This window comes from Hippopotamus amphibius, chromosome 1 (genome assembly GCF_030028045.1).
Source record: "Hippopotamus amphibius kiboko isolate mHipAmp2 chromosome 1, mHipAmp2.hap2, whole genome shotgun sequence".
Taxonomy (NCBI): Eukaryota; Metazoa; Chordata; class Mammalia; order Artiodactyla; family Hippopotamidae; genus Hippopotamus; species Hippopotamus amphibius.
Genome location: NC_080186.1, coordinates 5,515,620 through 5,529,381, shown reverse-complemented (window position 1 = coordinate 5,529,381; position 13,762 = coordinate 5,515,620). Strand labels below are relative to the sequence as shown.

Sequence of the window (13,762 nt, the reverse complement as noted above, 5' to 3'; positions counted from 1 at the left end):
CGTCCGCCCGGCAGCCCTGGGTCTGTCGCCTGCTTCTTTGCTACTTTGCACCCGGCGATGGAAATGTAGTTCTCATTTTGGTCCATGCCATCGCCTTGGAGACCACGTCCATCATCTCAAGACGGCAGTGGCAAGTACTGCCCTCTGCCCCTCCGGGGGCGCTTTCCCCTCCAGGATTGACCTGCACCCTTGGACGTCTCCGCTCAAGGGAGGTCCACCCTGGAGGGGAGGGCGGAAACAGAGGTGACAGGTGTCGGGAGAGACACAACCTGACGCCGGGTGCCCGGCGGCGGCTCGCGGGCGGGGCAGCTCGGGGGGACCCCGGCCCCGGCTGCCCCAGCGTCGGCGTGCACCCGGGAACCCGGCGAGGGGCGACGCGAAGCACAAAGTTCCCACAACACAGGACGGGCTGGGGGCGCCCGCGGCCGGCGGTCCCCGAGGCCTCGCCACCCCCGGGCCGAGCACGCCGCCGCCGCCGCCGCCACGCGCCCCGCGGACCCGGCGCCGCGCCATCTCGAGGCCGGCCGCGTGCCAGACGGCCGCGGGCGATGAGGCCCCGCTACCGGGCCGCGCGATTGGCTGCCGCTGCCGGTTCTGCGGGCCCTTATTGGCCTGGGGGTGGGACCCGAGCCCCCGAGCCCCCGAGCCCCCGAGCACCGGATACGTAACCTGAGGCGAGCGCGCGGGGGCGGAGGCCCACCCAGAGCTCGTGACGTAATGCCGGGGGTCGGCCTGAGGATGGCGCTCAGCCAATCCCCGCAGGCCGGCATGTGGGCAGGGGGCGGAGGGGCCCTGAGGAGATGCCCATCCCCGCCCCGCCCCCGGCGCCGGCGGAGGCGCGCGGCAGTGATAGGGCGCTGGAGCCACCAGTCACGAGGGGGCGGGCACCTGGGGGGCCGGGGCGGGCCCTGCATGCGCGGCGCGGGAGTCGGGGCGGCGCGGGAGTCGGGGCGGCGGACGCGGGGCAGGCGCTGGCCGTGCCGGCGCGCTCTCTGCTCCTTCTCGGGTTCCCCTCCTGTCCGTGTTGCTCTCGGTCCCGCCGACTCTGAGCGAGAGGCTCAGAGCCCCGGGGCCGTGGAGCCGTCCCGGAGAGATCAGACCCGGCTCTCAGAAGCGGGATTCCGACAGCGGAACTTTCAGCATGGCCCTGGCCTTCCTGAAGTGAAAGGGTCGCTTAGCGACTGGAGGCAGGCGAGTGTCTGTAAAAGACACTATTTGGGGAAAGGAAGGTGTAGAGAAACCCTTTAAAAACACCATCTGAAGCCTCTCTTTAAATTGTGCCTCGAGTGATCTGAAATGGAAGGTGCGGTGCAGAACTGCGCCCTCTCCAGGGCCTGGTACATCAGAAATCTTCAGTGTTAGCTGCATGAATGAAAGGAATTGTAAATAAAAGAGGAGGGGGAGTGAAGTATGGTGACTGTTCACATCAGGTATTGGATGAACTGCCTTATTTTTCCAGATGCTGCTCACTCTCCTCTGAAGCTCTGTTCTGTTAAACTGCATTCATTCAGCAAATATTTACGGAGTGCAGGTCTGGGGAGCGCGGGTTTTGATGAAGGGAGCACAGAGTTGTTTTCCACATGCCGTGTTTGAGACGTGCACTAAACGTCCCAGTGGAGTGGTCGGGTAGGCAGTTGGTTGTGCCAGCTGGGAACTTAGGGGAGAAGCCGGGGGTGGAGGTACAGCTTATATTTGGGAGTCATCAGTATCTATGGCGTTTACAGTGACGGGTGAAATGGTGTCAGGAGGAGAGTGCAGATAGAAAAGGGCCAAAGGCCAAGATTTGGGGCACACGGAGATTAGGAGGTCAGGCAGAGAACCAAGCCAGGAATGAGGAGCCAGAGGAGTGTGGGGTCCTGGAAGCCAGATAATGAGGCGTTTCAAGGAGAGAGCTGGCAACGGTATCAAATGCTGGTGACCAGCAGAGTGAGAAAAAGGCAGAGAATTTCCTGTTGGGCTTCACCAAGACGGTGACCTTGGCTTGAGATGTCTCAGTGGTGTGAAGAAAAACAGGACGTGAGGCAGTGACTACAGGGAGCTGTAGGGAGGAATTTTGCTGTGAGGTGCTGTAGACAAGTATTTGTGGGCTGGAGGGAGGGCTGTGGAGATCACTATGAAGTGATGGAGTGATCCAGTAAGGAGGGAGAAGTGAATGACGCAAGAGGGAGGAGCTGCAGACAAGTGGCAATTGCTGGAGAGAAGTCCTTCATGAGACCGGGGATCCAGAGCCTGGCCCGGAGGCAGGCATTTCTGCCAATAGGGGATTGTCTGTCTTGGCGGTACAAAGCCAAGTCTTTCTATTTAAAGGATGAGAAAAAATAAACACAATTATTTTCTAGTAATTATGCCATAATTGGTTTATTTAGTAAATTTTAGTTTTACAGGTTGAATTTTCAGCTACTATGAAAAGCAGCTCAGTTGGAAATAAGTTTGCTTATTTTTAAATGCACTAAGCAGTCTGGTCAATTTTAAAGCAAATAATTAATCCTCCTCATTCAAAACCAATAAAAAATTACCATACTTTAAAAAAACATTTTATTAGTGATGCAAATATAGAATTATCATGTAGGAGACACAACTCATTAGAAAATACTTACAAGACAAGGGGAATTTGCCCCCATTCTTTGACTGAAATCGTTGACACAAAGGAATATGTTCACAAAGGTTCCAGTTCTCCTGTGGGTGACAGAGAAGACTCCCTCCCACCTCTGAGGTGAGCCACGGTCATCTGACTTGCTTTGGCCAATGAAACACGAGCAGAGCTGCTGGCTCCACTTTCAGGCAGAGGCTTTGAGAGCCAGTACACAATTCCAGACGGTCCCTTCCTTCTGCAGTAATAACCTGAAACGAGTGTTTACAGGAAGTCCCCACCCCCCGGGGACTGACAGAGCCTTCCTGCTGACTGGCGTCAGACACAGAGCACAAGCAAGGCAAAAACGTCAAGCTGTTGCGATTTGGGAGTGTCTGGTACATAGCACACCTCCAGCATACCCTGAGTGACGTAGATGGTGACCAAAAATACCAGCAAGTCCAGGGGATGTGTCCAGCACGGTCACTGGACGGGTGATGGTGCCATTCTCTGGAACAGACACTGTTCACAATGGGCGGAGCACGAGGCAGGGGATGTTTCCTTCTGTCTGGTGAATGCGGAGTTTGAAAGGATTATGTCCAATAGGCCAGGAATCATCAGCTGATGAATGAATGGAGAGATCACGAGAACAGAAAAGACTCAGAGGAGAGGAAGTAGAATGGAAAGAGAAGCTGGCTGAGGACCCAGCCCGAAGGAACTCTGACATTTAAGGGAGAAGCAGAAAAGGAGAAGCCCGTTCATGGTAGATTTTCCTATGAAAATGGCACCAAAAGTTCATATATATTTCATTATATGAAGGTCCTGAACAAAAGGCATAATTCAACAGTAGTGCTTTTCCAGGGACACAACTGCATGTCAGACAAGAAAAAGCAGTGACTGTCTATCCGAGGCAATGGAAAAAAGTCAACCTCTTTGTTGTAGGATTCTATCGATAGCTGGCATTTTATTATAAACATGAGCAAGTCTCCTTCCACCCATATTATTGTTCCCTAGGGGATGCAGAGTAAGAGTGGAAGTATATTCAAGGGGAAAGATGCAGAATGAAAACAAGAGGCGTGGTTTGGAGATGTCCCTCCCCCTCCCAAGTCATCTTCCCCACGTCCCATGTGGGCAGCTATCTGATCCACCACATACCGCCCGCTCTGCACAAGTCACTTCTGAAAGACCATGTGTTTAAGAAACTCAAAAGCCAAATCCTGAACGTTTTAGGAATCATAAGAAAGCCAGTTCCCCACTCCCCTCCTCTACTGAAAAGCACTTTTCACACGGGGAGTGGTGTGCGAGGAACTGAGTCCTCAGGGAGGGGACTGGTGAGAGAGGAAGGGGACTTGGGGTCTGTAAGGGAGAGGAAGGGGGAGGCAACAAGGAACACCACCTATTTAGGACTTGGACCAGGCACAGCTATTCGCCTACAAGCAACACAAGTAGCAGAGTTATGTTTATAAACACTTTATTCGGGTCATTATAGCAGGCAAGTTCCCAGCTAAATGCACAGATACAGGCGACATGTTCCTGGGTTAACGCAGTAGCCAGTGGGTTACATGGGACTGAGCACTGAGGCCAAGGAGAGAGCACTGAGGTTTCAGAGGCAGACCCAGTCAGGGACCTGAGCTGAGGGTGGGCCACCTACTGCTGCTCTCTTCTCCTACCTGGGCACACTGTAAGGCATGTCTTCAACTTCACACCACTTCACTGGTGTCAGGGGAACAGGTATTAAAGAAACGGAACCCAGGTCCTGGTGCACCTTAACTGTTGTTACTTTGTAAGTCACAAACTAGCGTGGGAACAAGAATTTTAGAATATTCTGGTAACGGGGAGCCACAGGGCGGTTAAGACTTCTTTCCCCCTCAGTGCCTCCTCGTGTTTTCATTCCTATCTGAATTCCTGTCCTTAAGCCACACAGCCTGATGTCCAAAGTCTCACGTACACAACAAAAGTCTCTCACATGACACCAGCTACTTCCAAAGCAGCATCTTATGCCGACAGTCTGTGACATCAGAGAAAGAAAGTGCCTCTGGTTAGCTGTCCTCTGTGAAAAGAGTCATCCACCCTGACCAATGCCTAACTGGAAGCATAATTTAGGAGACTGATTTAGGAAGTGGACTATGGATCAACATAGGAAACAAACTCCAGCTATCGTCCACGGGTACTGGACCAGAAAACGCCCAGCTCACAGACAGTCTCCCTGGAAGGCTACAAAACTGTTGCCCACATAATTATTAGAAACATGTTGGAGTCTACAGCTGATAATCTACAAACTGCTGGGTAGAACGCTGTCTACAGGAATGAGACGGTCAAAGTCAAGCTCAAACCTTTTCCAACCCCCTGGAAAACTGCTGGACTGGAAGGGCAATCACTGGATTCAAGGGCAAAAGAAGCCTGCCAGGATGCAGAGGTCATGCGCAACATCACAGTTTACTTCTGAAGAGCACCAGGAGTTCCACTGGTCACTTTTCTGAATTTATCTGTCAGGAACAGACTTGACACTTGACTGGGATTTAACTTTTTGGCAAAACAGAAACTTTGGTCATAGCCATAGTTCTATAAAAATGTTTTAAAGAGGTTATTATTTCTGGTTAATACACTATTTTTAGCAAGTGATACATAACAAGAAAGTAAACAACTTCATATCTAACGTAAGAGCAAAAACTCTTTACCAGCATCTTATTTTAAATACAGCAAGAGAGTCAGTAGTGTTTACAAACAGAGAGTTCTCTTAAAGGGAACCAGAAAAAGAGCAAAATAAGGCACAGCCTATTATTGTCACAGATTTGTGTTAGGCAGTAGTGTTCCTTCTAGAAGGCACAAATTGGAATCTGATTACCCAAAGGTTTAAAATGAAGGTAATGTTGTATGATGAGGACAGCTAACTGGGAATAAATTTCCTTAAATGGAATCAATGGCAATTAATCAGACAACATTACTGCTGGGTTATAACACTCTGCAACTTAAGAAGTCCTCTTCATCAGCCCAGATGTAAATTTGAAAAGGCACTGTGCAAAACGGGGGCTGGGCTGACCACACTTCTAGTTTGGAGTGCATATTACAAAACAAAGGCACATTTCCTAGAAAACAAACTTTACAGTCACTAACAGAAAATAATCATTTTAGGTATAACAGTAGGTAAGCTTGGTAAGATAGCAGGTTCTACATCAAAAGTCTTGAAGAGGTTTCTTGAACAGCAGGCTGGAGTTTCACTGGTTCTTCAGGAAGAAATGCTCCACACTAATAAGTGGGGGAGATGCAAAAGGCAGGGAAACAGGAGTTTAGTCTTTCCGCGCAAACGCAAAAGAAACCCCAAACACTGCGGTCAAAGGGTGAACAGAAATTCAGTTTCTGGCCAATTTCCTACTAGTGGCTTCTCTACGTTTTTTGGAGGGCTACAGGAGACTGTCAAAAAAAGGATCCAGGATATATTTCTGTAAACAGGTCTCACGTCCTGCGTTGCAGATGGCAAAATGGGCTGTTCCAATACTGTACACAGCAGTGATGATCACAGCACTGGTAATGAGAGGGGTGTGTGTGTGTATTTATTTACTTATATAACTATTATTATTATATGCCAGGCACCATCCTAAGCACCTTTTATATTAACCAGCTTTGTCCTCGTGACAAACACATGAGGTAGGTACTAGTATGACCCCCGTTTTACAAATGAGGAAACTGAGGTTCAGAGATATTAAGTCACTTGCCCAAGGCCACACGGCTGGATGGTGGAGCTGGGATGGATCACATGCTTTTAATTGCTAGACTACACTATTTCTCATAAAAGGAAACATCTGATGAAAATATATTCAGAGAGAAAACCTACCTCCACTCATTCAGTGGACAGGAGGACATTTTCTCTAACTTCAAAGGATTACTGTTTATAGGGAACACCTCAGATGCAGCACCCACGTATTTAACACAATAATGAAAACAAAAACCTCTGGGGTAAACTGACGTCTCCGAGGGAACGTGACCCTGAGCCCCTGTCCTGCGGTCGCCTGCGTGCAGACAGACACGCCTCTCCGACGGGGGGCGGGGGGGGGGACTCACCGATGATGATGATGATGACGATGACCACAGCGCTGATCCCGATGGCCCACATCTGTAACAAGACGCATGCGTCTCACGCCCACAACAAGAGACGGACCTGCTTACCCAACAGCACCGCATCCTGTCTATCACTCTAGTCACCGGGGGAGAAATTAAGGTGCACTGCCATCTGAAATAGCTATAATTTTTAAAGCCTAAACTTAATATTCAATTAGGGCCTGACAGTGATCTGCTTTTAATAACATGCTGAAACGATCTGGGTCCCTAGACAGGCATTTGTCTGTATATACATGTTTTCCACCTAAGGAAGGGCTACGAAGCCTGTCTGAAAGTGTCACTTCCAACCCAGGAAGGGATCTGACTGCAGCACGTTTTTTTGGTGGCCGTGTAACCTCTGCCTTGGGCCACGCTCCCTGCACAGATGCTCCCTGCCCTCCTGTGGCGCGCACTGCAGCTTTCCGTTTGACACGAGCCATTCACAGCCACAGCAAACTGACCGCCTGTTCCAGCCCTCTCCCGTTGATCTGTGTGCAGGGCTCTGCTGGGGGGAGGGCTGGAAGGGGCTTATGTCCGTGATGGATTTCGGACACTCCCATTCTACACACTTCTGAAGGTCACAGAACGTGGAGAATTCCCAGTTGTGGGGACAGGAAAAGGACATCAGTCAGTGCTTTGGACTCAAGGTCCATCCAAATTTCCATGGGCGGAAAGTCAAACTCATCTCTGAGATTCATGGAAGTCCAATATTTGTAGCCACTGTCTACCTCCTGAGACTAGAGGGTGATTTAATGTAAAGACCAGTTAAAAGCGAATTACCTTGCAATTCTTCCACCAGTATTTTCTCTTCAACTTGGCAGCACTTGTTTCAAATTGAGAGGCTCCTGCCTGCAGTGCATCTGCACGGTCATCCAGTTCAGAGAGCTTCTGGTCTCTTTCCAACACCTTATCCACGTTGACCCTCATGATGTCCACCACCTGACGGATGTGATCACGCTCGGTTACGCATAAAGGAGTGAAGAACAAAACTCCTTTACCGGCATTTTTTTTTTCAGGTCAGCACTTTACTACTTTGAGCCAAACTTTCATTTAAAAGAAAGAAAAAAGGGCTCACCCTTTCAAGATAAAGAGTCAGCAAACTAGAAATAGAAGGGAACTTCCTTCACATGGTAAAGGGCATCCATGCTCAATGGTGAAAGACAAGGAGGCCCACCTTCACTACTGCTGTTCAACATTGTACTAGAACTTCTGGCCAGAGAAATTAGGTAAGAAAAAGAAATAAAAGACATCCAAATTAGAAAAGAAGAAGTAAAATGATCTCTATCTGCAGATGACTCCATGTACAAAAAATCCCAAAGAATCTACCAAAACCCTGCTAGAGTTAGTAAACAAACTCAGTAAAGTTTTAGGGTACGCGATCAACCGCCATAAATCAGCGTGTTTCCATACACTAGCAATGAAAACGAAATTAAGAAAGCAATTCCATACAATAGCACCCAAAAGAATAAAACACCTAGGAATCAATTAAACTCAGGAGGCCAAAGACTTGCACACTGAAAACCACAAAACACTGCTGAAAGGAATTAGACCTAATGAACTGGGAAGACATCCCATGTTCATAGATTGAAAGATTTAATATTTTTAAGATGGCAGTACCCCCCCCACCACATGATGTACATATGTATAGATTCCACACAATCTCTATCAAAATTCCAAGGGCCATTTTTTTTTTTTCTTTCAGAAATGGAAAAACCCATCCTCAGATTCATGTGGAATTCCAAGGGGCCCTGAATACCCAAAACAATATTGAAAAAGAAAAAACTGGAGGAGGCACACTTTCCAATTTCAAAACTTGGTGTTGGGACAACTGGACAGCCGCTTGCAGAACAATGAAGTTGGACCCTTACCTTACCCCATATGCAAAAATTAACTCAAAATGGATCAATGACCTGAGTATAGAGCTAAAACTATAAATCTCTTAGAAGAAAACATAAGAGTAAATCTTTACAACTTCGAATTTGGCCATGGATGTGACGGCAAAAGCAAGAGCAACAAGAGAAAAGAGATAAATTGGACTTCATAAAAATTAAAACCTTTTGTGCATCGAGACATTCTCAATATTTGCAAATCATATATCTGACAAAGATTTAATCCCCAGAATATATAAAGAACTCTTTACCAACCAAACCAGAAACAGACTACCCAATTAAAGAACTGGCAATGGACTGGAATAGACGTTTCTACACGGAATATATACAAACGGCCGACAGCACATGAAAATATATTCAACATCACTGGTCATTAGGAAATGCAAATCAAAAACACAAATAGTTATTAATTCATACTCATTAGGATGGCTATAACTGAAAAAGTGGAAAATAAATGTTGGTGATGATGTGGAAAAACAGGAACTCTTGGACATGGCTACTGGGAATGCAAAATGGTGTAGCCACTGTGGAAAAGTTTGGCAGTGCCTCAAAAAGTCAAACATAGAAATACTGTATGATCCAGCAATTCTACTCCTAGATCTATAACCAAGAGAAATGAAAACAGACGTCCACACAGAAGCTTATATGCAAACATTTATAGTAACATTATTCATAACAGCCAAAAGGTGGAAACAACTTCAAAAATCCACCAACAGATGAATGGATAAAGAAATTGAGGTATCCATATGCAATGGAATCTACTTAGCCATAAAAAGGAATGATGTGCTGACAGACACTACCACTTGGATGAATGTCGAATATGTGATGCTAAGTGAAAGAAGCCAGACACAAAAGGCCACGTACTGTATGATCCCTTTTATATGATAGATCACGAACAGGCAAAACCACAGAAACAGAAAGCCAACTAGAGGCTACCATTCGGGAGGAATGGGGAATGGGGAGTGATTACTAGATACATACAGGGTATTTTTCAGGGGTGAAGAAAAAACTGAAACTAGACAGAGGGAACGGCTGCGTATCACTGTGAATACACCAAATACCACTGAACTGTACACTGTGAAATATGGTGAACTGTATGCTATGTAAATTTCACCTCAATTTAAACAAACAAAAAACCCCCCAAAAACCTCTCTTTGGTAAAGAGGACTCAATTTGATTTTGTAAGTAAACAGAAGTTTCCTGTAGGATGGAATTAGAATGGCTTTCTTAGCATGAAAATATAAAAATCTCAGAATTAAGTTCATAAACAAAAACTTCAGATCAAAATATTACCATACGACTTAACAATGGAGACTACATTAGTTTAACTCTGCTTTTTAAGGCAACTAAATGCAGAAAGACCAAGATATCCTTGTTCAGCAGTGATGGCTTTTAGGACTATGGAAATATTAATACTAGCCTGAATTTCTCAAACAATCTTCCATTGTAGGTCTGCATATATAGGGCAGAACAAAAGATGCTGTGAGGGTCTTCTAACGCACGAATTCCACAAATACAGATCTGTTGGGCTAGAGCAACTTCCCAGCACCTGCCTTCTGCACGTCAATGGGCACCAATCTACAGAGGCTTGCTGGGCGGGGAACTAGTAAGTCAGGCTACTGGAGAAAGCATTTTGATGAAAAATCTGGTCAGACGGATTGGTCCTGGCTTATACAATCTATAGGCCTAATCCTTAAAGTTCTATTATCTAATTTTATAAAGTGCTTCTTTTTTCTTCTCTAATTTTTTATTTATTGTGGCAAAATATACATTATAAAGTGATTCTTGGAGGAATGTTCTCAGGGAGGAGAGTCTGTACTTTAGGTATATGATTTGGTCACAAGAAAACAAGCTTGAAACCAGTAGGATGTGACTTCTCTGAAGCTTAGATAAGGGCTTTCAAAACAGTAGGGGACAAATTTTTGTTACATTTATGACAGTCAAAATTTACTTTACATTCACACTTTTATGATACTTTTTCTAAACAGAACTATTCCCAGAGTGTTCCCATGTTGGCTTGTAATTCATGTTTTCAGCATGAGCAGTACCTCATCCACTTGATTTTGTGTCTGCTGAAGTCTTCTACTACTGCCAGAGGCAGCGCTTGACCCTCCAGGCGCACTTGTAGTCCTGAAACACATAAAGGCACAAGCATGAGTAGATGAGATTCCAAATGCATTTCTGTAAGTATGAAGGTGTATTCCAGGACTCTCGGTGCTAGGAATTTCAGAACTAAAGCAGAAAAAGAAAATCCTTCCTGTGGCAATGAACAAAGGTTCTAATGACATCTCTTCTAATTCTTCTATAATTTCAAAGAGTCGCCCACATGTGAGAAGGGACCAAGGTCTGAAGTGAAGGTTTAATAAGATCTCCTTTGTATCACTGAAGCACCTGATCCTAAGATAGGTAAACTCTACTTTCCCATTTTCTATTACTTGTTTTAAGACATACATCTACTTAAATGCGCTCAGTACTGTTCTGATCTTTTCACTGTGGCAAAAATGTTCATAGTTATGAACAATTACAGAATGCCCTTTTCCCAGTGTGGAGAAATAGATTCACTTAGAGAAACAGTCAGAAACACCAGTTTCGGGGTGGGGGGCGGGGGGCGCAGAGGAGGTGAGTAGGAAAGATAAGATGAAGCAATGCTCCCTCTCTTAAAGGGTACTTCTTTTAAAATCCTCACTGAATGGTTTATTTTCCCGCCCGACATTTTTTTTGACCACTCTGGCTTTGAAGTCCTAATTGTTTCCATGACTTGGTTGGCAATGCTTTGATTTTTCAGATATATACATATATAGTCTTGCCTCCTCTAACAGATCACAGACTCCTGTGTCTTAGAGGTCTCTTCCCTGTATCTTTTGTAAAAAATTGATTGACTGATTGGGTCTTCACTGCTGCCTTCTCTAGCTGCAGAAAGCGGGGGAGCTGTGGTGACCAGGCCCAGCTGCTCCACAGCATGTGGGATCCTCCCTGCCCAGGGACCAAACCTGTGTCCCCCACACTGGCAGGCGGACTCTCAACCCCTGTGCCACCGGGGAAGATTCCCCCCTGTGTCTTGCATACAACAGCCACTGACTCATTGATTCACCAGTTATTTCACATCTACCATGTCTCGAAGACCAGGGCTGCAGCAGATCCCACCCCTGCCCTCAGACAGTTTATTGTCTGAAAGATAACAGCTAAGGACCATGTCCTGGTGCATTTTCTCCAAACCCGTTCTCATCTAATCCTCAAAACTCTTTGAGGGGGGCACTACTCTTAACCTCAGTAAAGTAAGGTTTAGAAAAGTCTCCACCACTGGCTGCAGCGAGCCTGTGTTTACACCAGGTTCTGTACAAGCCTACGGATGGAGATTTTGGTCACCGCGGTCCACCAGCGCAGTGGCCTCAAGCAGGCACACTCCAGAGGGGTGTCCCTAGTTCCTGGCAGGAACCCTGAGAAAGCACCCACTCCTCTCTCCTCTGCAGTGAGCAATCAGCAGGCTGGAAGGGAGACAACGGGCGCTTGTCAGTCTTGACACTTAGCGTTCTCTGAGTGTCACCACGGGCAACCCCACGTTTTCCAGGGCCACCACAAGCATGCTTCTGCTGAGACAGAGAGCGAAGGCCCACAGCTCTGACCGCAGGTGCCTCAACGCAGGGCCGAGGTCCTCTCCCTCGCAACTTCCGGAGCCCAGCCCGACACCAGGCAGCGGGCAGGCTCTGCACGAGAGGGCAGCGGTCACAGGTGCCCTCCGGGAACTCGGTGGGGAAAGAAGGCAAGAAGGGGAAGCGGAGCGGCGGGGGCGGCGCAGGGCTGCGGGGGTGGGGGCGGGGCTCGCCCCACCTCTGGGAAGCCCCGGCCGCCGCGCCCTCGCCCCCTCCGCCTCCGCCCGACGGCCGCGGGGCCGACCTGACCCGGCTGCAGCCCGCACCCCCGGGGCCGCCACCCGCCCCGAGGCCGCGCGAGCCCCCCGCGCAGGCCCGCGCGCCCTGCGCCCGCGTCCGAGAGGCGGCGGACGGGAACCGGGCCGGATGGGAGTCCCCGCCGCGGGCCGCCGCCCCCGGGGCCCGGGGCCGCTCCGCGTCGCGTCGCGTCACTCACATTTTGGCGGCAGCGGCAGCGGGAGAGGAACCGCGGACGGGCGCAGGGGGACCGGAGACTGGAGACCTGCGACCTGAGACCTGGGCGGGGCGGGGCGGGGCAGCGGCAGCGGCGCGGGGGCGATGACGTCACCGGGAGGGGCCGACGGGGCGGCCGGGGCGCGTGCGGCCGGGAGGGGAGCGCCGGAAGGGGCGGGGCGTCTCGGGGGCGGGCTCTCGGGGGCGGGCTCTCGGGGGCGGGCTCTCGGGGGCGGGCTCTCGGGGGCGGGCTCTCGGGGGCGGGCTCTCGGGGGCGGGCTCTCGGGGGCGGGGCCACCGGAGCACCGGAGCTGGTGTCTGCGCGGCAGCGGCCTGTACCTGCGGCGGCAGGTGCGGATGCTGGGGCACGTGCTGCATTAGGCTGTGGAAAGGCACCGTGTAGGTAAATGAGCGTGGGGCGTTTTACGTTATTCTGGGCCCGTGGGCCATGTCTCTGGCCCTGACGATAGTGGAGACAGCCCATGGACCTCTGCTTAAAGTCCCACATTAACCCAGTAGTCCTGGAGACGCCACATCTTCCCAAGAAACTTGTCAAAATGAAATAGGAAGTTCATTTGAGGTGTTTGTCACAGGCGTTGATTGGGTTACGTTCCCTCTCTTCGTGTGTTCGTTTGTGACACGAATATCTGTCTTTGCACAGACCTTATTATAATCTGTTTCTGGGACCTTGACATCAGGGACTGTACTTTCTAGCTTCTCTATTTCCGGACCCCCAAGCACAGAGTAGGTCCTCAACTTTTGATTTCGGGTTGAGGCTGAGGCACACATCGGAATGCAGTGAGTTACTGTGCAAGGTATTTAAGTTGTTACTGAAAGTATTCCTACTAACATAGGCAACTCCTACATTAAACAAACAAACCACCACAGAACACCAGTAAGTCAACTGGCAGATTAGATGAGGAATGAAAAAATAGACACCAAACTGTCTTTTCCAACTCTAAATGGCACAATTTGAAAAGGGAAATATTAGTGTGTATTAGAACAAACAAGGGAGTGTCACAGAGGAGGTGAGATTTGAGCTGGGTTAAGTAGCTAAAAAGAGAACTTTCCAGGCATGGGAGGAGCAAACATCATGAACAAAGAAA

The 13,762-nt window shown here is 48.7% G+C and overlaps 1 protein-coding gene across 1 annotated transcript; it reads right to left on the bottom strand.

Moving 5' to 3' along the window:
• Positions 1-4,023: 4,023 nt before the first annotated feature.
• On the bottom strand, positions 4,024-12,759 carry VAMP3 (vesicle associated membrane protein 3). Its single transcript, XM_057695973.1, has 5 exons — positions 12,640-12,759; positions 10,602-10,683; positions 7,445-7,603; positions 6,629-6,680; positions 4,024-5,815 (listed from the first exon to the last, which is right to left on the bottom strand). Coding segments are annotated over exons 1-5 (315 nt in total). The 5' UTR covers positions 12,642-12,759; the 3' UTR covers positions 4,024-5,795.
• Positions 12,760-13,762: the final 1,003 nt, after the last annotated feature.

Excerpts from the sequence above, each read along its gene's own strand:
- VAMP3 (XM_057695973.1), bottom strand. Across the intron at positions 6,681-7,444 it reads ACTGGTGGAAGAATTGCAAG|ATGTGGGCCATCGGGATCAG; the intron begins GTAATTCGCTTT and ends GTCTTGTTACAG. Across the intron at positions 5,816-6,628 it reads CGTCATCATCATCATCATCG|TGTGGAGCATTTCTTCCTGA; the intron begins GTGAGTCCCCCC and ends CCCACTTATTAG.